Raw genomic sequence first — 26797 nt, 5'->3', positions numbered from 1 at the left:
CTCTCTTCCCATCCTTCTCAGTAAAAGTCTTGAGTTTGACGCTCATTGACTTAAATTGGGCCAATTTGCTCTCCACGAACCAGTCACTGGGGTCGGGAGGATGGGTTACTTTGACTGGCTTAGGTCTGTATTGCACCCCTGGAGCTGGGGGTGAAATGGGCTCCACCCCTAACCACAAGGATTTACAGTGCCAGGGTGCTTCTCCAAGAAAGCCATGTGCTGTTACCATGGGAAGGGGTAAGGGGCACCAGACGCGGAGGAAGGAAGATCTCCTTCAGACTGGAGAGTCGGAGGAGAGTGAACTAAAGCTTGAAGAATGAGCGGGTTAGAGAGTTCAAGATGGACACTCCAGGCTGGGGCACAAGGGCTGTTCGGTCCAGCAGTGGGTGAGGGGAGTGAAGCGCTCTGGGGGACACATGGTGTGCACTGCAAGGTAGTTGGGAGGGACACAGGGATGGTCAGATCAGGAGGGCTCGTGTTTCACCTGTATTCTGGCACAGCCCTCAGATTAATGTTTCAGGGAGATCATCACCACTACCCACATAGAGGATGGAATGCAGGGGACCCGGCTGGAGGAGGGACACACTGGAAGATTATTTCCGTAACCTTGACCTTGGCATGGCTGTCTCCTTCCACTCATCCACGTCTCAGCTCAAATAGTACTGCCTTAGAAGGGGCTCTCCTGGCCATCCCACCATCATTGTCCTCGACAGAGCCATTCTGGTTTCCTCCTTACATTGATCACCAGCTGAAATGGCCTGATTTATTCACTGGTCTCTGTGTTTCTTCCCCTCCTCAAAAGAAGCATCCCGAGAGCAGTGACCTGCCCTTCATGTCTTGTTCATGGTTGTAACTGGTGCCCAGCACAGTGCCTGGCGTGCAGTAGATGCTCTTGGATATTTGCTGAATGAATGAAAGAATGAATGAATAAGACAGTGGTACTAGGAATGGAGAGGCAAGAACAGATTGGGGTAATATTAAGGACATAGCAATGATAGATTTGAGGATAAAGGGAAAAAGGAGTCTAGGATGGTGTAGAGAAGAAGAACGTGTGGAATGTGGTTTTGGAGCAGTCAGGTGACGTTAATGACTAGGCCACGTGGTGACTAGTCTTTCTCAACCTTATTTCATTGTTGCCTCCCTAAGGAGAAAAATTTATTTCTCCCTAATGAGAGAGATTACAAGGAATAAGATTTTGTTGAGCTTTGGTGGGTCACAAGTCATTGTCATAACTAAGATTTTTTTTGCTCCCTCCTTCCCCTGAACCAGTTTCTGCCCCTTGAGGGTGCTGTTGCCCCGACTGAGAACACACGATCAAGGGTTTAGGGAAGAGTTCTGGGTTGGAGATGACTGAGCTGGGAATCATTTCTCTTATTCTCTCCACTCCTTCTCGTCTTTCTTCCTCACTTTCTATTTTATTCGCTCTCCTCTTTGTCTCTTTCTTCTGCTCTTTCTTTTCCTTTCTGTTCATCTCCCCTCAACCAGTCCATCAGTCAGCATATATTTATGGAGATCTATTCTCTGATCAATGCTGCTGGGGCATAGAGGAGGAGCATGATGGGAAGTTTGTTTCCCACCTATAGAAGAGGAGCATGATGGGAAGTTTGTTTCCTGCCCATAGAAGAGGAGCATGATGGGAAGTTAGTTTCCTGCCCATGGAAGAGGAGCATGATGGGAAGTTAGTTTCCTGCCCATGGAAGAGGAGCATGATGGGAAGTTAGTTTCCTGCCCATGGAAGAGGAGCATGATGGGAAGTTAGTTTCCTGCCCATGGAAGAGGAGCATGATGGGAAGTTAGTTTCCTGCCCATAGAAGAGGAGCATGATGGTTGGCAGGCTGGCTGCCTGCCCATGGGAGCCACCCCATCATCGGGGAGGGCAAACATTTAAAGGATACCCGTGTAGTAAGCTCTCGGGTGCGCAGACCCTGATGTCAGGGGCAAATACAGAGCAGCCACTGTTCACCTTCCCTTGTTCTTCCCATTTCTCTCCAGGGCTCGCTACCTGGCTGCTGTCCCCGCCTCCCGGTGTGTGCCCTTTCTCATCAGCCTGGGCAAGAGTCAGCTGGACTCCTTGGTTTTAGATTCCCACAAAAAGAATTCCATCCTCAGGAAAGTGCAGCAGTGCCTGGTGAGGAAACTTCCTGGGTGACACTTTTACTGTCTCCCTTCCCCACCGGGTGTCTGTGGCTCAGGGGATCTGGCTGGAATCTTAAGCCTGCTCTGATGACTAGAAGTCTGACATGTGTGTCTCAAAGCTGGCTCTGAAGCCACTGGGTGGGACAGTCTTGGCCATTGGTTCTGGAAACTGCCATTCTGGGGCCTGAATGAGGAGAGGCCGCTCTGGGGGACTGGAAAGAACACAGTACACAGAGTCTGGGTTCTAGACACATCTCTGCCAGTGGTTGGTTATGTGGCTTTGGGCAAGTCACTTCCACTCCCTGAGCCTCAGCCTCCTCATCTGTAAGATGGGTGCAATAGCGCTTCCTTCACAGAGTTACTGAGGGCAGGAAATAGGTAATCTATTGTTTAACGGGAAAGCCCAAAGGGCAGACGGTCTGAGTGTGAATCCCCGCCTGGCCACTAGTTGGCAGTGTCTGCAACTTTGAAGGTCAAGGGTAGCAGTACTTACCTCTTATAGTTACTTTGAAGATGAAAGGATTAAGACCCATACATCCTTAGAATGGTGTCCGGCCTGTGGTGAGCACTCAATAAATGTTAGCTGTTTTTGTCATTTTGAGAAAGAATTTTGAAGGCTTTCAAGTGCTGTACAAACTGAGGTGCTGTTTTTATTGTTGTTCTATTATTATAATGCTTGTTGCCTTGGGGGTAGCCTCAGAGCTGTGACAACGCGGCCCAGCCCTCATTTACGAGTGCTCATCGTGTGCCAAGTCTGTCCAAACCCGCTCCCTGGTGGGGTCTCCCACACTTCCGAGGTCTGCGTCCCTGGGGTAAAATCAGGCCCTGTGCGGGTAGTCCAGGGCAGGTAGGTGATCAGATTCCAGAAGCTTTACGGGGTTTGGGGTCGGGAAGTGTTTGTAAGGGGTCATGATCTTGAGCCCTGCTGGATCTTCCCATCAGCTCCACTTGTCGGTTTCAGAACAACTCCATAGCTGACGAGTACGCTGTGGACATCGTGGGGAACCTGCTCTGCCACTTGCCGGCGGCCATCCTCCACCGCGGGGTGTCCCCCAGGGCCTGGGCCACCGCCCTGCACGGCCTCAGAGACTGCCCAGACCTCAGCCCCGAGCAGAAGGCCGCGGTGAGGCTCAGGCTCCTGGAGCAGCACGGGTAAGGAGGGCCGGGCTCAGCGCTGGGGTGGGGGGGCGCTGGCGGAGGGGTCCCCAACCCTCGCTCTCCTGCCTTCCAAACAGAGAGTCTCTTGCTTAGGACAAGGTTAGGTGCTTGTGATTGTTCTGGAAATGTGACCTTTCTTCTTTGGCCTCAGACTCCCTGTGAAGTAAAAATACATCTCAGCAAATGGAAAGGGAAAGAGTTGTGAAAAGACAGCACTTTGCAAACACAAGGAGTTGGTATTATTATTTTTGTTATGAAACAACAACAGCAACAATAATGTGAATAATCAGGGCATGAGTGAGAACTCCCTGGGGGAAAAAAAAACTCTTATTCCCCATGAAGAGTTTCCGGAAGTTAGCCCCGATATTTGAGTAGGGCCTAGCCATCAGCCAGTGGTCAGACAACAAAAATGTTTTTTGGTGTCATTCCTATGACTCAGGCGTTGTACTGTTATATAGGGTTTGAGATTGTGGACTCAGGAGCCAGACTCCTTCGGTTCGAATTTTGTTTCTATCATCTGCTGTCTATGTGACCTGGGGAAAGCTACTTAATGTTCTTGTACTTTGTTTCCAGGTCTGTAGAATGGGGACAGTAACAGTCCCCACAGGGTGGTTGTGATGATTATGAGTTCATGCACTCAAAGGGCTTCCAATAGAGTCCGGCACACAGTGCCGAGTGTGGGACACCTGCTGTACGCCTAGGACTGAAGATACAGTGGTTAGGAAGATAGCTGTGGCTCCTGCCCTCATGGAGCTTACAGTTAGTGGGATAATGTTTTAATCCAAGAGATAAAGGGGAGTGGTTTGACTTGGCCCTAAGAGGAGGATTATCACTACTCATTGGGCAGACCTCCTTCAGAGATGCCACCAAGTACAGTGTGAGGCACTCACTGTGGACACTTGAGAACAACAGTGGATTCTGGGTCAGTGCTGTTATTATCCTGCCAAATTCAAGAGGAAATTTCATCTTGCTATAAGAGAAGACTATTTAAATGGTAATTTAAAAGAAACAAATATATCATTATTGTTCTACTGAAGAAGGGGAGGAAGGAATTACTGTGATGCAAATGACAGAAATTCAATAATTCAATTAAACTCAAAAAAATGAGAATTTATTAAGTTCAGAAATTAAATGTAGTGGAAAACTCTAGGGGTGGACTTCAGTCATGGCTGGATCCAGGGGCTCAAGTGATGTCAACAGGAATGTATTCCTCCCATCCCTCAGCTCTGTGTTCTTGGGTGTGGCCTTTATTTTCTCCAATTGGTGATAGGAGTGGCCTCCAATATTCCTTTTACTGCTAGAGAACCCAGAAGAAAGAGAGAAAGCTCCTCTAGCAGTTCCATCAAAATTCCCAGGAATGACTCTAATTGGTCAGCCTGCATCACATGCCCATTTTCTTGGTCAGGGAAGTGGGCCCATGTGATTGACAGCCTCTCCAGGTATGAAGAGAGTCTGTTCCAGAAAGAAAAGAATGCCGGCGGACAAGGACAACAGCATGATTTTTCAATTTCCTTCTTATTATCTCTTCTTAGCCTCCCCCAGAACTGGACAGCCGAGACTACAAAGGACTTGGGACCCTTTCTAGTACTTTTCTCAGGAGAAGAATTAAGCTCTATTGCCACAAAGGTACTTCTGTGTTCTGTCTTTAGAAGTCTGAAGGAGTTTTAAAGGGAGAGAAAGTGTGGTCAATTATTCTCCACTGGGTTTGCTGTCAGTTTGTTTTTCTGGAAACTTCCTCCCTGCCTCAAAGGGCTCAGATGTTTCCAGCTCCACTCCAGGATGCCCAAGGTTCAGGAAAAGGAAGTGAGGCAGCGGCTGAACAAACTCCAGCCTTTCCCACGCGTGCTCATTTGAGGTATTACACCCACCAGTGCCACATACACACGTACATGTATGTCCAGTGTGTGCAATCACATGTGCAAACACATTTAATCCTGACACAAATCTTTACTGAGCAGTGTGTTTGGGTATAGTGCCCCACCTGGAGTAACTATCCAAAAGTTAGAGAGTTTAGGCCAAGAGGCGTGCCAGACAAGCACGAATCCATCATCTTTTGCTGCATCGCACAGCTACACGGTCTCACTGGCTTGCAACCACAGCATTTATTTCTGTGGGTCACAGGGACACCTCTGCCCCATGAGTCTGCCTCTGGGGCCCAGGCTACCTGGAGCGTGTTCTTCTCATCATGAAGGTCTGAAATTCCAGAAGAGGGAGTGCAAAGTGCAATTCTCCTTAGGGCCCAAGATGGGAAATGGCACACTGTCACTTTCCATGGGCCAAAGCAAGTCACATGACCAAGCCCAACCTCAGCGGGGCAGGAAGTCATCTCCTCCACGTGAGTGGAGGGTGAAGAGGGGTAAATGTTTGCTGAACAAGAATCAGATCAACCTCAAAGCCCATCCCTGTAGTTGCACGCGCAAGATGGATGCCGTGGTCCTCGCTCAGCAGAGCCCGAGCACAGCACGTCAGCCAGGCTCACACGTGCGTTCCAGTGTTCAGTCGTGGTAAAGTCAGCTTCCGGGCTGTCCAAACATGCAGTCCTAAGCAGTGGAGACGTAAATTTTATATACTTATCTAATCTTTAAAAAAATCAACTTTAGAAGTTGAAAAAGTCTTGTATCAACCCAGGTAAACCTCAGAGACACAATGTAGAGTTAAAAAAAAAGTGAGTTGCAGAAGAAGACATACAGTAGAAGAATGTAAATAAATAAATACGAGTTAAATTAATTTTAAGCACATGCAAAACAATTCTGTATGTACGAGAAGTATAAAAGTACGCGAGAATGGTTAATTATCAAATGTTATCAAATTCAGGGTGACAGTTCCTTCTGGGGAAGGAGGGAGGCCAAAGGCTGGGGTGTGACCTATCTATTATATTTGTGATGTTTTCTTTCTTAAGTTGGGTTGTCAATATGTGGCTGTTTTGTTGTATTATTCTCTATACTTTTTGTTTCAGTGCCTGAAACGTTTACTAAAATAAGTAATACGTGCTGCGCGTTAAAAAAAGCGCATCTGTTCCAGAGGCCGTAGGATGTAAACGCCTCTTCCTCCCAGCCCGCATTTCTAGGTCCCCAGCCTGTATCCTCAGAGGCGATCGCTCCTCCCGCTTTCCTTTGCATCCTTTCCGGAAGACTCCTCCTCCTGCCTATACTTGTTCTCCTTTTTAAAAATACAAAATGAAAAGTACCATCCACTCTGCTGTGCACCTTGCTTTTGAAAAGTCAATGATTTATCTCACGGCAGTTGCTGGCGACCTTAGAGTCACTGGGGAGATTCTAAAATGGGCAGATACACGGCCCCCGCCCCAGACCAGTGGTCTCAGAATCTCTGGAGTGGGGCCCGGTGTCGGTTAGTTTCCCAGGTGATTCTCACCTCCAGCCAGGGCTGGGAACTACTCACTTAGGCTGTGGCTCTGATTCTGAAGATCAGGCTAGAGAGGGGCATTGTGTAAGCCGAGGCGCGTCCTCTGTGGGAGAACGGGACACAGTGGCGCCCGGCTGTGCGGAACAGTTTGATGAATTCCCTGGGCTTTTGACAGGTCTACCAATAAATATCCTGAGTCTTGACAAAGTGCTTCAGTCCTAGGTGAGAAATGGCACTCCCCCAGGGCGCCCGGGAGCCCCTCATGCTAGTCTTCCCCCAGCACCAGAGACAACCCTCTCCTCCTGCTTTTTATGATGAAGTTTAATCAAAGTTTAACACAGCACCAAACCAAAAAAGGATAGGCACACCTGCATTTCTTATAGAAATTATCAGATTGCACCATCTAACAGTCCCACAGAAAAATAAGTGTGCCTGTTTCCTGCATGTTGGCCAGCATTTTGTATTATCGCTATTCTGTTTTTGACAATCTGAAAAACAATGTTTGCTTAGGTTACTGAACATTTATTGGATTGTCATTGAGGTTGGGTACATTTTATTGGATTCTTTGTAGAGACCACGTTAACGGGCCAGGGTTTAAATTTGTGTGAGATGCTGCTATAAAGAAAAAGAAAACGGAGGCAGGGAGGTGGTGTTACCGTTTAAACTCGGATCTAAATCTGTTTAATGTGCTTTAATTACTATGTGTTCCTCCTCTTTCGTCTTCTCTACCCCGCACAGTTTCCTGACATCCTTCAACAAGCAGCTTCCAAGATGGCCAGGACTCCACCTCCCAAAGAATTCCTCTGGGCTGTCTTTGAGTCTGTTCGGAACAGCAGTGAGAGGAGGCCCAGCTCCGACCCCAGCCCCGGTGAGTGTTTCTGGGGTATCCCAGACCGTGCTATGGCGGCCGTGTGCTGGCTGAGTCCCTAGCGTCAAGAGGCCTCCTTGTCAGGGGACTGGATGAAATGTTTGCAAAGCCATAGAATGCCAAAATCCACAGGCCAAAGAGTTATGTCTTTGTAACATGGTTTAGAGTCACATCCTGCACTCCTTGCCCAGGCTAGTAGGTTTAGTGGGTCAATATGTGCGACAAACATTTCAAAACGATCGACTTAAAGGCCAAAATGGCTAAGTGGCTATGTATTGCAGTGCTGGGGCCGGGCTGGCAGGGTTTGAACCCTGGGTCTGCCGCTTACTGGCTGTGGCACTTTGGATAAGCTCCTTAACCTCTCTGTGCCTCGGTGTTTGTCCTCTGCACAGTGGGGACAATGCAAGTCCCTACCTCACTAGGTGATTGTGCGGATCAATGAATTTACACCAGTAAACATGCTCACAACAGCGCCTGGCGTGTAGGAAGTACTCAGTGAGTGTTAGACATTTTTATTATTGTTGTGCACCTACTAAGCACAGACTTGTGCCAGGCAGGAGGAGACAAAGTTAATCAGAGCCAATAATAATTGTAAGAGTAATAACTGACAGTCAGTGATCGCTTTCTTTCCTGCAACGAGTAATTTTTGAGCACCGACTATGTGACCAAAACAGACAAAAATCCTCGTGCTCACAGAGCTGACTTTCAAACAGGGGCAGCCGGACAATAATTACACACGCCAGTAATACACGTGCTGGTGAAGTACATTGTGTGCAGTGAGTGCGAGAAGGAAAATAAAGCAAGGGAAGGGGTCAGGGAGTGTCGGGTGGGGGTTGTAATTTGAAAAGAAAATGGTCAAGGAAGGTGCTGTCGAGTAAAGGTCAATTTACTCAGCAAACTGGGAGGGTGACGTTTGAGTAAAGACCCAGGACAGTGGGCCACGTGGAAAATGAGAGTCAGAGTCTCGCAGGCAGAAAGAAGTGCGGCGGGAGTGAGAGAGGAAGGGGAAATGAGAGGCCAGCGTGGCTGGAGTGGAGCGAGAGACAAGGCCAGTCATGTCGGGCCTTATGAAGGAAACCTTAAGGACTTTGGCTTTTACTCTGGGTAGGGGTTTCATGGGGACCATGGAGCAAAAAAGGGTCACGACCTGACTTATGTTTACTTCGGGTGATCATCTCTTCATGCCTTGTCTCGTCCTCACCTCTGTCCCATGAGGTGGCACCATGATTCTTCCATTTTCTTGACAAAAGAAGCTGAGATTCAGAGAGAGTAACAGACTTCGCCAAAGTCAGAGGGGTAGTAAAAGGCAGCTCCTGGACTTGTCCCCAAAGCTGGTGGCATTCGCCCTTAGTTCCTCCCGCCCTCCCCGCCTAGCAGGCCACTTGGCACACTGCAGAGCTCCGATGCTGTGCATGTGGATATGCGACAGTAGGACTTTCCACACTCGGGGGAGGCTGCATGGTTACAGCGCGTAGTTTTCTTTAGTTGGTTCTGAGTATTCATTGCTGCCGTGCTTTCGGTAGTTAATGAATTAGCTGAATTACTACTTGGTTTTATTTTACCTAATTTTTATGTGTGTGTTGATTGAGTCAAAAAATATTTGCTGAACACCTGCTATGCCGGGCCTGGGAACACAGCAGTGATAAGACCGGGTCTCTGCTGCCCTGTTTAACCGTTCTGCTCCTCTCTGACTCTGTGCGATCGCTGGACCCTCATTTCACTGGGAAATCGGGTGGAGGGGGGTCCAGCGGGGAGGGGTCTTTTGTCTCCTCCAAGTGGGTTGTGATAAAGATGTTTGAGGACGACACATAGAGCCCTTGACCTGGTCCACTTTCACCTCTTGACCGGAGTCCGGTGAATTGCCACTGAAGATACAGTGAGAAAGGCGTGGCCACGGGGCTTGGGAAATGCTGGGGCCCAATAGTGCTGGTGGGTCTGTGGCATCAGGCTCGTCAGCTGCTAAGACAAGAAATCCAGGATTGTTCTTAAGACAAAGAGCCTGGGTTTTCTCCCAGGTTGGGCACAGCAAAGACAGTATCTCATTTATGTGTTGGTGACGGGAAACCGGTTTGACCAGGTAAGGTTCAACTTATTCGAAGACTGAAATGGATGGGTTTCCCCTGCTGCCAAGGCCAATGCAGCAGGCCCATTTCTCCTCTCCCCTGGGGCGGGAGGCCACAGTCCCCACTGAGACTTTTATGGAGGGCATATTATCCGCCTTTCCATGCTTAGATAGGAGTGCTCCTTCCTCATAATTCTGGAAGCCTTAACTCTGTGTTGCAAACTCAAATGCATGGGGTGGTGGTGGCAGGGAACATAAATAATAAAAATGGCTAACATTGAGTATTGAGTGCTTACTGTATACCTGGCATGTTCTAAGTGCTTTATATGTAATAACACATTTAGTCCTCACAAAAATTCTATGAGGTAATTTTATCGTCATTTTATAGATGAAGAAACTGAGTCACAGAGGGGTTAAATAACTTTAGATTTGAATCTAAAGCCAGAACTGTTCCCCATCAGCTCCGACTCCCTCGTGGTCATTTGTAGTCCAGTTTTAATGTTACAGAGCTCCTACTGTGTGCATGTGGCTGTGCAAAACGTTGGCATTTCCGCAATTTGGTTACCAGGTAATTAGCAAGAAATGGCAGAAGTGGGATTCAAACTGGTCCCTGAGTCCCTTCTCTCAATTTCTGTGCTACACCGCATCCCATGAATAAATCCGACCAGAGAAGGATATTACCCATTTCAATAAAGAAACAGACTAACATTTCCCAAAATTCTCTTTCCTGTGTCTCCCCATTCTTCAGGTTGCCATGGAGTCGCGGCTCCCTCTTCCGAGGACATCTTTAAGTTGGCCGAAGCCAATGCCTGCTGGGCCCCCGAGGACCTGCTCTGCATGGAGGAAGACACGTTCATCAGGAACGTGGAGCTTCTGGGGGCCCTCAGGGGCCTCAGCCGGCCTCAGCTGATGACCCTGAAGGAGAAGGCAGTCCAGGTAAAGCGCGCCTCAGGAAGGAAGCATTCAACGGAGGGAAAAACCCAACCTAACGGTCCCGGCGCTTCTGTGCATGGAAGCCTCCTCCAGGAGTTTTCACGTGCCGTATCTTGTAGAAATTTCACTACACCAGCTGAGCGCCTGAGCTGTGATTCCAGCATCTGAGAAATTTCTAGTGTCCCCCTCTTAGGGCTGTAGCAGAGAACAGAAGAGATCTGTCTTGGCATCTAATGGACGCTTAGTAGATCAAATTCTGTGGATGTTCTGGTGCCTCTGACCGAGACGGTTTCCAGGAATTGTGCCTTTTCTTTCTCCATTTGGAGAACCCCAGCTGCTGCTCACAGCAGGTTTTCTCAGAATCTGTTGCAAATTCATCAGAAAACATAGCAGAAAGGAGTGAAAAGAGGACTAGAAGTAGTTTGCCGTGTTTATAAAGGTCCCTTTGAGTGGCTTGTTTCAGCTGCTAGGATGGTGTGGAATATCTAGTTGCCCTTGTGAGGTCAAGACATTAAATTTCTTAAAATTATATTTATAACTCTTTTTTAGATAAGTAATCCAAGTTTATTGTAGAAAATTCAGAAAATAGAAGAAACCCAGTCATAATCTTTTAGCCAGAAATAAGCACTGTTAATATTTTGGTATATTTACCAAAATATAGAGCTTCCCAGACTTCTGTATATGTGTGTAGAATATATTTGTGTATTTCATACATTTATTTCATGTATACTCACATATGTATGTTACAGAAAACAGTATCACACGCACCTACTGTTTAATAACTTACTGTCCACATCCAACAGCGTACAATGCATGGTTTTCCATATCAGAAGTATAAATCTATATTAGTATTTAAATAGCTATATAATATTTCATTGTATGGCTGGTTCTTATTATTTTAGCTAATTATTTGATTTTTAGATTAAATTTTTTAATGCCTCAAGTTGTATATTTGTACATATTTCTTTGGGCACTTGTCTGATTATTTACTTAGGCTAAATTTCTGGAGTTGGAATTTCTGGGTCATAGGGTATAGGTATTTTAAAGGCTTTTGATACATATAGCCAAATTGCCGTCTTAAAATGTGTGTTGGGGCTGGCCTGGTGGCCGAATGGTTAAGTTCGCACGCTCTGCTTCGGGCGGTCCAGCGTTTCGCCAGTTCGGATCCTGGGTGTGGACATGGTGCCACCCTCAGGCCATGCTGAGGTGGTGTCGCACATGCCACGACTAGAAGGACCCACAACTAAGATACGCAACTATGTATTGGGGGGATTTGGGGAGAAAAAGCAGAAAAAAAAAAAGATTGGCAACAGTTGTTAGTTCAGGTGCCAATCTTTAAAAAAAAAAAAAAGTGTGCCAATTTATATTCTCAACATCGACAAATGAGGGTATCCTTTACCCCATAGCTTTCCACCGACAGAAATGATCATTCTTTTTACTCCTTGTTAAGATCAGCCAACATGGTATTCTTTGATTGTTGTTAACGTACATTTCTTTAATTATGACTGAGATTGAACGTTTTCCATATGTTTATTTCTTCTTTTGTGAATTTCTTGTTTATATCTTTTGTCTATTTTTTAAACAAATGTAGTCATTTTTTCTTATTGATTTATAAGAGAACTTTATATATTAAGGAGATTTACCTATGTCTGTTTTAAATGCTGTCACTAACGTTTGGTCTTAACTGGCTTTTTCTTTTCTCACCTGAAGGTTTGGGACACGCCTTCTTACTGGAGAGAACATCATATTGTTTCCCTCGGGCGCATTGCCCTGGCTCTTAATGAAAGTGAGCTGGAGCAGCTGGATCTCAGCTCCATCGACACTGTGGCTTCCCTAAGCCAGCAGACAGAATGGACCCCAGGACAGGTAGGTAGATGTTGCTGGACCTTTAAAATATTCTACTTCCGTTTTAAACGTGCGTATATTTTCCTTTATATCCTTGAACATACATATAGTATTTATAATAGCTGCTTTAAAAGTTTTGCTGCTAATTCCATCATCACTGTCATTTCTGAGTCTCTTTCTATTGTCTAATTTTTCTCCTACTTTTGGGTCACATTTTCTTATTTGCAAGCCTAATAATTTTGACTGGATGATGGGCATTGTGAATTTTACATTGTTGAGTGTTTGATTTCGTTGTTGTCCTTTGAAGAGTATTGGGCTTTGTTCTGGGGTATGTTTAAGTTGCTTTAAAGTCAGTCTGATCTTGTTGACGCTTCCTTTTGAGCTTTGTTAGGGCGGGTCCAGAGTGACCGTTATTCTGTGGTTAATTTGTCCTCATTACCGAGACATGGGTCTTCTGAGCACTCTATCTGATGCTCCATGTATTTCAAGACCTCTCCACTCTGGCTGGTGGGAGTGAACTCTTTTCAACTCCATGTGAGCTCTGGAAATTGTTTGGCTTATGTACCACTTTCCTCTGGGTCTTTTGATATTTATGTTTATATTTATTTAGTTTCACTCCTTGCATGTGTAGATCAGTACTCAGCCAAAGGCTTGAGAAGGCTTCTCTGCAGGTTTCTGGAGCTCTCTCTATGCAGTTTCTCTCTCTTCAGTACTTTGCCCCACAAATCAGAGGTGCCCTGTCCTCTCTGATGGAGGATCTCTGTGTCCTCCACTCGCTTGGACCATGGGGCTTGTTTGGGTTCCCTTTCCCGCTCAGTGGCCTGGAGACTGCTTCTGGACAGTAAGCGAGGGCGATTTTAGGATTCGCTTTATTTGTTTCCCTTCTCTCAGGATTATAGTTCTGTGCTCACTCTTGCCAATGTCTGAATACGGTGGTTTCATGGAATTTGTTCGGTTTTCTCATTGTTTACGCTGGGAGGGTGATTTCTGTGTCAGTGAAGCCTTCATGGACTGAAGAAGAAGTTCCCTCCAGAATTTAGTTGTTTAGTTGGGAGGGAAGTTAATCTACTGTATTTCTAGAGAGAGGAGTCTTAGCTGCTCTGTGTTGTCCTCATTCTTAGGCAGCTCTTTCTCATTTTCCGCACTAGGCTTACATTTTATCTAATTAGCAACCCCATTGAAAAGTGCCCCTTTCTCATTAACGTTTGAAAAAGTTCTGGCATAGACTCTAATCATGTAATGGCTCACCCATAAACAATCTGGTCATGGGTAGAATATGTTGGCTGGCCAGGTATGCATCAGGGAGTAGAGTCCATCTCACCATGTCCATATGAACTGAGAGTCGGGGATGGGTGTGTATAGGCTGCATAAAGGTCCCCAAAGATGTCCATGTCCTAACCCCTGGAAACTCTGGATATGTTACCTTATGTGGCCAAAGGGACTCTGCAGATGGGATTAAGTTAAGGACCTTGAGATGAGGAGCCTATCCTGGATGGCCCAATGTAATCATGAAAGATCTCAAAAGGAGGAGGCAAGAGGGTCACAGACACAGAAGGCGATGTGGCAATGGACGCAGAAGGACACAGAGAGAGATTTGAAGGTCTTGTGCTGCTGGTTTTGCAGATGGAGGGTGGAGCTACGAGTCAAGGAATGCAGGCAGCCTCCAGAAGCTAGAAAAGGCAAGGAAATGAATTCTCTCTAGAGCCTCCCAAAGGAACACACCCTGCGGATCCATTTTAGGACTTAGAACTTCCAGAATTGTAAGAGAATAAATTTATGCCGTTTTAAGCCGGTAAATCTATGGTAATTTGTTAGAGCAGCAAGAGAAAACTAATACACCGTGGCTTGCCAAAGGAAAAGCATGGGGTTATCAAACAAAGGGAGAATGGGTGCTGGGCAGGCAGAACTAATGCATGTGCCCTACTCTTGTGAGGTTTTTCGAACCAGGATTGCCATGCCACATAACTCTGAGTGGCACCATTCAAATAGAACACAGTCTGAATTGTGCCCTCTGGAGTTGGGCACCATGGAGGTTCTGGCCATGAGAATTAAATGAGTTAATAGATGTAAAACATTTTGAACAGTGCTTGGGACATAGTATTCAATAAAAATTAGTGTGTTTTCATCGTCATCGTCATCGTTGTCATCATCATTGTCACATTCCCTGTCTCTGCTGGTTTAAGAGTTTCCTCATTTGTAAGATGAAGGGGTTAGAGCCAGCACTCTGAGGTTCCTTCCAGTCTGACATTCTGTAATCCTGGGGTTGCACGACTCTAAGACTGGCCTTGACGTTTGAGAAGAGCCACATCACATTCTGATATTAAAATTATTCTACTCACAGTCTGGGAGAAAACAGAAAAATACATCCAACTTAGAAACTAGAGTCTCTCTTTCCCTTTATACCAATTTTAATTCCTGTGGATGGTGGCGAGACTTATCAATATGTTTGAAGAGGATATGAAAACCCAACATTCGCATATATCATTTGCAGTCGGTTCCTCCACTTTAGCCCCCATCAGACCCTTAAATGCATGTTTCTAGATTAATAGTCAGACCTGGCGGAACTACATTAACAGATAGTTCAGCTTAAAAACCAATATAAGGAAAAAAAAACTATTATAGAAGCCAGAGGGATGAACAGAGAGATTGAAATCTTACAGCTCTTCATTTTTCCGCAGTTAATATTGCCGAAAAGTGTTGGTATTAATTGTCTTGGAATCATTACAGATACGGTGGTCTAGTCATTCAAGTAAATGTATTTTGGCTTATCACCTTGCAGGCTGAGCTTGCATTTTCCAGGTTCCAGTGGCAAGGACAATTTAATATCACATCTTCAGAGTAATTTTATTTGAATTGTATTTTCGCACTTTCATTTGAAAATGGGCATGCCTGAGAGTTGAGGAGCAAAAATTGCTAGGAATCAACCAGCGGAACCTGGTTGTGAAGAATTAATAAGAAAAGTTCAAAAGCTAACTTGAATCTCCATCTTTTCTCCTTACCCAAACGTCTTCACTGGCTAGGAGGCACAGGTTCTGGAGTCCGACTGCCTGGGTTTTAATTCCAGGACCATTATTTACTAGCTGTGTAACCTGGGCATAGTTAGTTAACCTCTCTGTGCCTCAGTTTCCTCATCTGTGAAATAGGGATAATATTAACCCTTCTTTTTATAGAGTTGTTGTGAGGATTGTATGAGATGGCATATGTAAAGTGCTGGCACACAGTAAGCATTCAATAAATATCAGCTGTTATTATTTTTGATGCACATTCCTATTCAGCCGAAGACATTGAAGGCTGAGCATGGTGTTACTGAAATTCCCTTATAGAACCTTTGAGGTTTGTAATCACTGAGGGCAACTTCATGAGACACTGACCAGTCCGATTTCCAGAAACATGGAAAATCTCCCGGGAGCCAATCCATCACGTGAAGGTGGCAATCTGATGCCATTTCAAAGGAGTACATATTGCCTACAACTTCTATATGTCATTCTCTGAGATGTTCCTTCCTTCATTCATTCATTCATTCATTCACTCAGAAAGTGCTTACTGAACCCCACTGTGTGCCAGGCGTTGTGCCAGGTGCTGGGGATGACTAGTGAACTCACTGGATGTGGTCCTTGTCTTTGGGGATTCTACTTGGTGATGCAGACAAAAAAGTGAGTGAGTGAAAAGTTGAAAATTTAAAAAGTGAAAAATTTGAAAAATTGTAATAAGTGATAAGCTGAAAATGGACAAGATGCTCATGGAAATCATGAGGAAGGAGGTTACGTGAGATGGGGGAATCCACGCGTCTTTTCTGAGGAGGTAGCATTTAAACAGACCCGAGGGAGGAGAAGGCAACAGCCACATGAAAAGTAGAATCCCATTACAGCATTTCATGTTCTTTGCCAACACTTTGTCTCAACCCTGGGATGATCTGTATTGTGTGACGCGGATGGACTGACATTAAAGGGAGAAGGGAAGATTGTCTGTATTCCTGTGACCCTCACTCCTAGTCAGGAGATGTTTGTCCTTGGATGTCTCCTCCCCAACTTTGCCTTGTGAGCTCTTGTCCTCTTGTAATCTTTTGCCCATGCCCCTGTGGGCACTGAGGGATCCAGACTTTATTATACAACTCACCTCCACGGGATTGACTTGGATCCTTCCTCAGGTCCAACATAGGTAGATCAAACAAATCAGGGTTCATTTGGTTACAGTTGACAGAAAAACCAACTCACAGTGGCTTAAGCAAGAAAAGGAATTTATTGAAAAGTTCAGGTGTAGAGTTCAGGTATGGCTGGATCCAGGGGCTTCAACACTATTGTCAAGAATCTGTCTCTCACGGTCTTTTGACCCTGCTTTCCTTTGTGTTGGCTTCACTCAGAGGCAGGCTCTTTCCACGTGGTGAGTTCTTGCATATTTGAGCGTTTATCCTTCCAAGGTCCAGTCCAGAGAAAAGAAAGCTCTTCCCTCCTGGTTGTTCCAACCAAAGTCCTGGTTGGTTTTCACTAGATCACATACCAACTCTAGAACCAGTCACTGCAGCCAGGCTAAGAGATGACCTGATTGGCCAGGACTGGGCTATAGCGTCTCCTGTGGAACTCAGAGTGTAGTTAGCTCCAGCTGGACCCTGTGAAGTAAGAGTGTGGGAGGGGTGGCTGTCCAGGGACAGTCATGCCTACTGAATGGCCACTATGCTAGAATTACAGGGACCTACACATCAGCCCCCTAGATCAAAGCTCGTTCAAGAGATCCCTCTATGGTTTTTAACACCAAGTATTTGATGAGTGAGGGACAAACCTATTTCAGTAGGACCTTAGGGAAAGAAAAATTCATTCTGGCTAAGATAGGAAAGACTTCATGAAGAAGGTGACATTTGACTTGAACCCGCCAAATAAAAGGCTCGTTGGATTTTAACAGTTGGGAATGCAGGAAGGGCATTTCAGATGGAGGGACTGATTAAAACAAAGGCGAAAGGGCAGAAAATGACAAGGTTTTTATCAGAAAGTTGTTGAAACAGCTGGAAAAGCTTGGATCCTGATACAGGAGAACTTAAGTGACCAAACAAACTGAAGGCCATGAGTGACTGAAAGAAACAAGCCAGCAGACACAGGATCCAGTTCCTTGGATGTTAGTGAAGGAGATGAGAGTTTCACTGCCTAAAGTCACCTCCACAGATCAGGGACATTCTCAGTAGAAGTAGCACCCTAGGGACGTTATCCTGGATGCAGTGGCTGTGATGGCTAGAATGCGGGGTGCATCCAGAGGACTAGGGTGCAGGAGCAGCCAACAGGCAACTGCAACAGCTCAGTCATCCCCTCGGGCCTTGGGGTCTTGATCATCCCTGGGTATGTCATCTATCCCTCCTCATTTTTATAGGCTAAGGCCATTCTGCAAGGGTTCCTAGAGGACTCAGGCTACAGCATCCAGGATCTGAAGAGCTTCCACTTAGTAGGACTTGGTGCAACCCTGTGTGCTATGAACGTCACTGAAATCTCGCTTATAAGGATCTCAGAATTCAGGTAACCAAAATACTAGCGTGCGAAGTGGTAATTGATCGGTTAATTGATCCATGAGTTCATTCAGCACAATGTTCCCTGCTTCCTGATGCTTTGCCACCTCTCTGGGCTGACATGCGGCTTAGCCGGATCCATTCTCAGTGCTGAGCCTACCTACCTTCTGCACATCTTTTTGGCCGGAGAGTCTCCCAGGCTCGCACTGTATCCCTCCCTCTTAACCAGAGTGGTGGCGGCCAGAATCGGAACCCTGCTCTGCAGCATCCATGTCTTGGCTGAGTTTAAGAGGAAGGCAGAAGCTGTGTTTGGGAATCCCGCAGAGTGGTCCAGCTCTGTCTTGCAGGAGCTCGGGACCATTGCAGGTAAGAGGCACCTTGAGCATGCCTTTCTCTCCCTTTCCAACCTTAAAACTGGGGACAAAAGCCAAAAAATAAAAGAAGCCTAGGCCATGTGTAGAACCTAGATTTCATGACTTGAAGTTGCAGAGCGTGGGGTCTGCAAATTTGCTTTTTAGACAAGCTCTCTTGGTGATTCCTGTACACACGAAAGTGGCTTAAAATGTGGTTTAATTGGCTCCTAAATAGATTTATACACAATCTAAAATTGTGTAAAGTGAAGCTCCTTCTGGGCACACATTTCCTTCTAGGAGACCAATCCGGGCTAATGTGACCCACATTTTTTTTCCTGGGTTGATTAAAGGACTTGCTTCCCCAGTGTGATTTCGGGGGCCTTTTGTAAGGAATGGCGCTTGCCTAGACACGCAGATCTGTGCATTATGCAGAGCATTAATAAAACAAGCGGAGTTCCTAGGGCTTGAGCTAAACCCTGTGATTCCTTTTTCTCCCCAGCTGGAGTAACTAAGGAAGAGCTCCGAATGCTTGATGAGGACTTGATGCCATATTTCCAGCCGTCAGCAATCCAGTGCCTTCCTGATGAGATATTCAGAGTAGGTACTCAGTTCCTCAAGGAGAGTGGGGGCTTGACCCCGTTTCCAATCGCACAGGGAAGCAGATGACAGGTCTTGGAGTCCAGCGGCTTGCAGCCAGGCCTCTGCCGAGAGGGCCTGAGGAGAACTAGACACCAACAGTGGATGGGGCACGAGATAATTTTAGGTGGTTTTTTTCTTTAAAGTTTTTTTCTGAAAATTTTAATTTCTATTTTAATCATTTTTTTTTATGGTTGCTGTCTCTTCATAGCAAGTGGTACTGATTTTCTATTTATGATGTTATGATGGGTTCATATTTCCTTATCTAAAACCTTTGGGGACAGATATGTTTCAGCATTCAGAATTTTCCAGGTTTTAGAAAGATCAGTCTGTGCATCTACATTATGTAACTTAACACCCCCAGCAGCGTCTGGGGGAAGCAGCTTCTAAGCAAACACATTAATATTTCTGTGAAGAAATCTGTGAGAAGTCAAACAAACTGGAATAAATAGAGACTATAAATGGCCCCACATCAGTTCAGGTCAGGTTTTGCTGGCAAATAAGTTTGTCTAAAACTTTGGAAAAAGCTTTCAGTTTTCAGACTTCTTTGGATTTCAGAATTGCTGGTGAGGGATTGTGGACCTGGATAACATTTCCTTTTAAAACAAATTTAAGCAAAAATAGTTTAGTTGATTTTTTAAAAAAGCATGAAGAAAACCACAACAGGACAGCTGATAAACTGCCAGGGAAAAAGTCGAGAGGGTGGAATTGGATCAACTGAAGTTAGGGAAGCAGGGTGTGCAGCGAGAGGTCCTGGCTTCCCGTCCACGTGCAAGATTAGGAGAGTGTTTGGTGGGGACAGTCTGCTCTGATGAGGAGTGACCTTGCTTTCTGGGTAACTTGGGAACACCTTCTGTCCACCACAACTGGGTAAGATACACAAACGAGGCTAGACAAACTCCCGTGATGCCATGTCATTGTTTGCTTTCAAGACAGATGGCCAACCTTGACCCCTTCAGCACCCAGGACAGTTCCCAGCACAGAGCGGGAGCAAGGGCTGTTTTGGGGAAATAAATAGTCCTTAAGGCTCTCAGGCTTCCCCTCTGGGGGCTCTGCATGGGATAGGCAGCTTGGTCCTGGATGCTGAACGCTTTCTCCTGGTCTTCTTTTGAGTGTACTTTGTGGCTGCTTCTTTGTTCAAGTATTTGTTTATTCCAGAAATTCCTATTGCCCGCCTACATTGCAGTAGGCTCCAGCCTGGGTGGTGGGCTCTAGGCTCCAGCGTAGGTGCCCCTGGGGATGCCCTGGTGACGGGGTACAACACAGTGCCTTCAGGAGCGTGGAAGGTGACAGAAAGGAGTGCAGCGGCCTGGAGAGGAACCGAGGTGAACTGGAGAGCCCTGTCTAAATGTGGAGGCTGCTTCTCATCTCTGGCACGTTATTGCAGTGTGACAATGTGGGCCAGTATTGCTGGATCTTTTTTGGGGGATGGGGGCTGGGGAAGAATCCAGAAGTCTCCATTTTCATGTGAAATCTCCTGATAATTAAATGTTGGCAACCATTTTGAAATGATCCGTTGAAACACAGTGCGGTAGGCCTAGAGATTTAACCTGGCTTGAGGGTCACAAGTCAACAGCATTGGAAAAATAATTTTTATAATACAGACTCTGTGTTAACGGTAGATGTAAGATGTAAGCCAGAAGAGCACCTATGCTGTGTGTGTGCGTGTGTGTGCACGTGTGTGTGTGTGTGGTGGAGGGAGGAGGTGATGCTGAATCTTGCAGGGCAGCTTAGCTAGTGCAGAGGGAGGAAGAGCATTCCAGCAGAAGGAAGAGCATGGCAAAGGTGCTGCCCCCTGGGGGCTGCAAATATGGTTGCTCATTCTCCTGGAGTGAAGAGCGCCCGAGAGGGGCTGCTGGAGAGGTGGGCAGGACCCAGAGCTTGAAGGCCTCACTGCCGAGTTCAGGAGCTGGAACTGTGTCCTGGAGGGGGCTCAGGGAAGGCTTCTAAGCCGGGGAATGACATGATTCCAGGGAAGTGTCTGCCTAGACAGGAAGGAAGGGGAGGGTGAAGGAGAGAAGAGGAAGGGGTGAGGGAGCATAACCCTCTGTCTCCGAATTTTTGGGGCTCTTACAAAATAAGCAGGGTGACTCTGAGACCCCTGCCCCCCCATCTCATTCCAGACCCACTGGAGCTAGTCACCAAGTCCTCTAAGGTGGAAGCAACGTCAGAAAACAGCTTACTCAGGCTCCTCAAAGACAGTGTGCACGGCAAATTTCCCGCTTCCGGTGTCCGTGGCAGACATCACTAGTAGATCACTACACCTTTGCCCCTCTGAGCCCTAACAGGACTCACCCCTATGGTGTTCAGGCAGTCGTACTAAACGATCAGAATCTGCATGGGAGATAAATTCTCTGTGCTAACCCACATCTAGACCAAAAGCCCAGAGAGGCTAGGTAACTTGCCCAAGGTCACACAGCTAGTATGTGGCATAGCTGGGGCTCAGATTCAGGCCTCTGGCCTTTAGGCCTGTGTTTTCTCCTCCACACGGGTGTTTCTCAGGGGGGGGGCCTTGAGGGATTGGGGAGGTAGCTTGTATTGCATTAAACATTAAGTCACACAGTGAGAAAATCATGACTCTCTTTCAACTCTCCTTTAATACTGATTACTTCAAGGAGGAAGTCTCAATTTGGAGCTAAAATGTCTTTAGCATTTCTATAACGCTTTTAAAATGCCCTTTTTTTAAAAAAAAAAAAAAAAGGCCTCAAATTCAGATGTTGGCCAACAAATCTAGCTAGAATTCAATAATGTTGCTTTATTTCTTTTGGCTTATTTTTCATGATTACTGATGGCAAGTCATTTCAGTTTTCCATTTTTGGAAATTTCCATTAAAAATTTTCCATTTTAAAAATAAATTATTTTAGTGTGAAAGAGTGATCTGATTTTAAGGAGAAATCCTAAAGAGCAGGAATGGTACACGGCTATAGCAAAGTTGTGCGGGCCCTGGGCGGATGACTGAGGTCTGGGGAACCCGCGGAGGGCGGCCCTGAGGGCGCTGCCCCCTCGCCCTGCAGGCGCTGTCCGCGGAGCAGATCGCCTCCTTGGGCCCCGAGAACGCCGCGGCCGTGACCCCGGCTCAGCGAGGGCAGCTCAGCGCGCCGCAGCTGCAGAGCCTCCAGCGGGCGCTAGATGGCGCCAAGACTCGCTCCTGGCTGGACGAGCCCCTGAGCGCCAGCCCCACCCGCATCCTCGCCTCCCGTTCTCCCCAAGGTGAGCAGGACAGCCCCCAGCCAATCCTCCACCCCTGTCCCCTTCTCTGTCCCTTGGTCTGCCTTGCTGGGGCTGGGGCGGGAAGCCTCCTAAGATTCAGGATGGGGTCGCTGACAGTCATTGGAGATTCTGCACTCAGAGAAAAAGCCAGTCTCTGCAAGCTATGTGTAAATGATTCTCAACTCCAGCTGCACTTTGAAGTCACCCGGTCACCCGGGGGAGCTTTTTTTCCCTCTGAGGAAGACTTGCCCTGAGCTAACATCTGTTGCCAATCTTCCTCCTTTTTTGCTTAAGGAAGATTTGCCCTGAGCTAACGTCTGTGCCACTCTTGCTCTGTTTTGTATGTGGGTTCCCACCACAGTATGGCTGACAAGTGGTGTAGGACTGCGCCCAGGATCTGAACCTGCGAACCTGGGCCCCTGAAATTAACCACTATACTACAGGGCCCATCCCCCAGCCCCCTGCCCCAAGCTTTTAAAAGCCCCGGTTCCGTGGACCCCACCCAGAAGCCATTGAATCAGAATCTCAGGACTGAAATCCTTTCAGTTGTTCCTTTCCATGCTCCCTCCTTCTCACTGTCCAGTATTAATTAATAAATCCAACCTATATATAGCGGGCACCTATGTTGTGGGAATATGGAGGCGAGCAAGGCAGGTAAGGCTCTCTTGTCAACGAACAAGAGGATTTCATATCTGATAAGACCAGGGAAGGAAGGAAGCAGAGGGGGGTGATGGTGCCTGAGCTAAGCTGACTTTCCCTCCCTTTCTTCCTTCTTGCCTTTCTTCCTCCTCCCCTCCTTCCCCCAGCTCCCACTTTTGCGTGACTTCTTCCATATTTAGTGAGCACCATCTTAGGACTAAGCATGGTGCTAGGCTCTGGGGAGACAGCTGTGAACAAGCCAGTTGTGTCCTCTGTCCTACCTCAGTGGAGCATGGGAGTGAGGGAAGACACAAGTACCCAGGCGACCACGAGGCAGCACGGTGGCTGCTGTGAGAGAAATGTGCTGCCTTTCTCTTGTGGTAATTTCCCTTGGAGACACTTCCATATCTGCACACAGGAGCTGTGTAATTGGTGGTTTTCTGGCTACGCCATAACCATATTTAACCAGATCTCTACAGACAGACAATTTAGTTGTTCCTATTTTTCTACCGTTACAAACAATGCTGTAGTGAATAACATTGCATACTTTGCTTCTGTGCAAGTATGTCTGCAGGATAAAGTCTTCAAAATGGGATTACTGGGGCAGGGGGTGTGTGAGTTTGTAGTTTTGATGGAAATTGCCAAATCCCCCGCAGAGGGGCAGTATCAGTTTTCCTTTGAAACAGCAGCATCAGAAAGTGAGGAGGGCACTTTAAGAAGATGTCCCTGTGTGTCCTCAGCCACGCAGGATCCTAGATGCCTTCTCCTTCCACTCACCCCCCAGGCCTGAGTGGGGGCTGACCTTGGCTGGACCCTTCCTGTGGGCCAGTTTCTTAATCTCTTGTTTCCTAACCTTTCTTCATTGTCCGAATCCCCCCGGGACTGATGCTTAAAATAAAGATTCCTGGGGCCATCCCGGTGGCACAGCAGTTAAGTTCGCGTGCCCTGCTTCCGTGGCCCAGGGTTTGCAGGTTTGGATCCCAGGTGCAGACCTATGCACGGCTTTATATGTGGTGTCTCACATATAAAGTAGAGGAAGATAGGTACAGATTCTGGCTCAGGGCCAATCTTCCTCAGCAAAAGGAGAAGGATTGGTGGTGGATGTTAGCTCAGGGCTAATCTTCCTCACACACACACAAAATACAGACTCCTGGGCCTTGTCCCGGACTTGCTGAAGCAGAAACTCCTGGGGATGATCCCAGAGTTTGCATTATTATTATTATTTTTTTGAGGATCATTAGCCCTGAGCTAACTGCTGCCACTCTTCCTCTTTTTGCTGAGGAAGACTGGCCCTGAGCTAACATCCATGCCATTTTCCTCTACTTTATATTTGGGATGCTTACCACAGCACGGCTTGCCAAGCGGCACCATGTCGGCACCCGGGAGCCTAACCAGCTAACCCTAGGCTGCCAAAGCAGAATGTGCGCACTTAGCAGCTGCGCCACCGGCCGGCCACTAGAGTTCGCATTTTTAACAATCTCTCCAGGTGACTCTTATGCTGAAGTCAACTCTGGAAGTGGCTGATTCACACAATCTCATTTAATTCTCACTCCTCCTTTGGGGTCATTATTCCTATTTAAGAGATGAGCAAACCAAGGTACAGTGAGATCAAGTGAGTGGTTCCATGGGGAGCCTGGGGCACTGGGTGCGATGCGGCTCCCTCCATGGGCTGCTCCCCTCACCCACGCTCTTACCTTGTTTCCTTGCAGGAGCTCCTGTGGCCCGGGGGCTTTGGCTTGGCTGCCCCCTGCTGCTTCTGACGCCCAACGTCCTGTGGTGAGCACGGGCACACATGGCCCTTCAGCGCCCAAGCAGCTGGCCAAGGTGCGTGGAGACAGAGGCGCTTCAGTCTGTGGGGGACCCCTGCCCAGACCTGGAACCTCAACGAGGACAGAGAGATCCTGGGACCTTGAGATTGAAAAAGCACCAAAAGGAATAATTATTAAAAATGACCTTGCAAATTCTTAAGCTGCCTTGCGTCCTCAGCAGGCAGCCATTCTCTGCCCCATTTCAGCCTTTTGTCTTCCAGCTGGGAGACAGAGAAGCTGTGGGGAGGGGAGGGTGTTTCTGTCATCAGCATGAGGACCTTAGGTACAAGGAACTGCCCTCCTTCTGGAGAGGGAGCCGTGGGTGCAGGCGGAGGCACGTTGCAGCCGGGCCTGGTCTGCTTTCCACTCTGACTTCATTTCCCTTCCTCGGAGCTGTAGGCCACATTGGATTTCTCCTTCTTAGGTACTTAGCAGGGCTGAAATAAATGGCTCCCTCATCAGAAGCCAATATTCCTGCCTGATTGCTGGGGCTAATTGATGTTTCGGTGGGCATCGCATTGCTTGGAAATTAAAACGTTTAACATGGCTCAACGTTAAATCAATTTTTAAATACATTTTCCAGATGCTTCCATTTCCTTGGGAGTCGGCTGAATGGATGGCCGCGGAGTCATCAGTTAAGCTTGCAGAATATTCCTTTTTTGGTGGCGGTGGTGGCTCTTCTTGTTTTAAGTTGCTCTGGGCTTTGGGGATGGGTTGCAGTAAAAGAAACTGCATGGTACAGGTTAGTCACCCATGTGATTATGGCACAGCGGAGCCAACTCAGCCCACAGGCTGGGAAGGAGTGACTTCTGGAGATTCACAGGATGCCCTTGCCCTTTGGCTCAGGAAGGGGACAGCAGCGGTGCTTTGCCACCTTGTGGGTGTTATACCTCCTCAAAGACAGCAAAGTTGTTTTGCGTGGCATCCCTTAAGTGGCAAGTGAGGTATCTTGGACACTTCTGTTCTGCCACCAGCACGTCCCATGTTTTCTTCCTGGTCACACCTCCACAGTGGACCTCTCATCTGGAGATGAGAGGAAAGGCCTGCTTGAGTTTCCAGACATCTCTGGTGCTTCCTAAGAGGTGACGGGTCTACAACAGCAGCGTGGGTAGGTGTGGTAGAGACTAGAGTATTTTCAGATGTCACCTGCAGTTATCATAGAAAATTACAAGACCGCTCCGTGGAAGGTGTGGCCCTGCAGGTGTTATTTAGGGTCTGATTTGGTTTTCTTTCATCCTGGCAGGGAGGGGAGGTGGCAGCTAATGTTGCTTCTCAAGTGTGGACCATTTATCTTATTACAAAACACCAGCCCCCAGTTCAGGGGGGCCGGCCCCACGGCTTGGAGACGGATGCTGGATGAGAAGGGGTCTGCACAGAAGCCCATCAGAAAGGCTTTGGACTCACTCAGGGTTCCCGCTTTCTTCCAGCCTTGGATTATCCTGAGCAACAACAACAACCACTTTTCTTTGAGTCAGACTTCACGCTGCCAACATCATGAGGCTTGGGGTCTCGCCTTGCCTTCTGATCCTTTATTTTTGATTTAATTCCTGGATCATTCCTCCTTTCTGGGATGACAATAATGGCTCCTGTTCCGGAAGCCAGCTCTGCATCAGGCACTGCTCTCAGGGCTCTACCTGTGTCATTAGCTCACGTCATTGTCATCACAACCCTGCCAGATGGATGCCGTTATGACTCCCATGTTCCAGGTGAGGGCACTGAGCCCAAGAGAGGTTAGTTAAGGAACTCTTGTGTGAGGCCAATCAGGTAGAAAGGATTTGCATCCTGACCTTTTATCCCACACTGGGCTGCCTCCTGGATGGGTATCCTTTGACTTCTCCGATAAGTTAGATCAGAGAGAGATTCTGTAAATCCCTGCACCTCCCCCTCTGGCGGGAGGCCAGCTTGCCTCCCAGCACATATAATTGGTGATTGCCTCAGGCAGGAAGACAAATCTAGCTTATGCCCTGCAGGACCCCTGGAGTCTCGGGTTGAATGCGCCGTCCTCTGCACGCAGGAAAGCAGCAGGTCACACTGGTAGGTGCTGTTTCCATTCACCTTTCAATGTCAACCTTGCCATTGGATTGCCCGCCTCCACCTCCTACAACTCCCCCAGCTGGATCAGGAATCACAGTCACTTGCATGTGGGTCACAGCGTGCTGGCCGTGGTTCTGATCGGTCAGGACCTGTGCCATACTACTTACTAAATATTTTGAATATCGCCCCAGCTAGATCCTTCTGCAGAAGCCCCACCTCCAGGCCCACTCCAGACACGGGGCTTGATGGGGGCCGGAAGTCTTC

At 47.3% G+C, this 26797-nt stretch overlaps 1 protein-coding gene across 6 annotated transcripts in view; it reads left to right on the top strand.

Annotated features, from left to right (window-relative positions):
- Nucleotides 1-25046, top strand: part of OTOA (otoancorin) — a 69403-nt gene extending 44357 nt beyond the window's left edge. For 2 of the 6 annotated variants that reach the window (XM_005598857.4, XM_014730059.3), the window contains 11 exons: nucleotides 1993-2128; nucleotides 3098-3288; nucleotides 4827-4920; nucleotides 7396-7525; nucleotides 10336-10523; nucleotides 12231-12386; nucleotides 17721-17863; nucleotides 18083-18219; nucleotides 18706-18803; nucleotides 21857-22052; nucleotides 24401-25046. In XM_005598857.4, the coding sequence (XP_005598914.3) occupies nucleotides 1993-2128; nucleotides 3098-3288; nucleotides 4827-4920; nucleotides 7396-7525; nucleotides 10336-10523; nucleotides 12231-12386; nucleotides 17721-17863; nucleotides 18083-18219; nucleotides 18706-18803; nucleotides 21857-22052; nucleotides 24401-24471 (1540 nt within the window). In that variant the 3' untranslated portion in view covers nucleotides 24472-25046. Of the gene's footprint in view, nucleotides 1-1992; nucleotides 2129-3097; nucleotides 3289-4826; nucleotides 4921-7395; nucleotides 7526-10335; nucleotides 10524-12230; nucleotides 12387-17720; nucleotides 17864-18082; nucleotides 18220-18705; nucleotides 18852-21856; nucleotides 22053-24400 lie in introns of those variants that run through there. The other 4 variants (XM_014730057.3, XM_070230880.1, XR_011424308.1 and 1 more) reach the window with 4 other exon arrangements.
- The last annotated feature ends 1751 nt before the right edge of the window (nucleotides 25047-26797 follow it).

The sequence above is a fragment of the Equus caballus genome, chromosome 13 (genome assembly GCF_041296265.1).
Source record: "Equus caballus isolate H_3958 breed thoroughbred chromosome 13, TB-T2T, whole genome shotgun sequence".
Classification (NCBI taxonomy): domain Eukaryota; kingdom Metazoa; phylum Chordata; class Mammalia; order Perissodactyla; family Equidae; genus Equus; species Equus caballus.
Note: the sequence above shows the minus strand (reverse complement) of the source record. Positions and strands in the feature narration are given on the sequence as shown.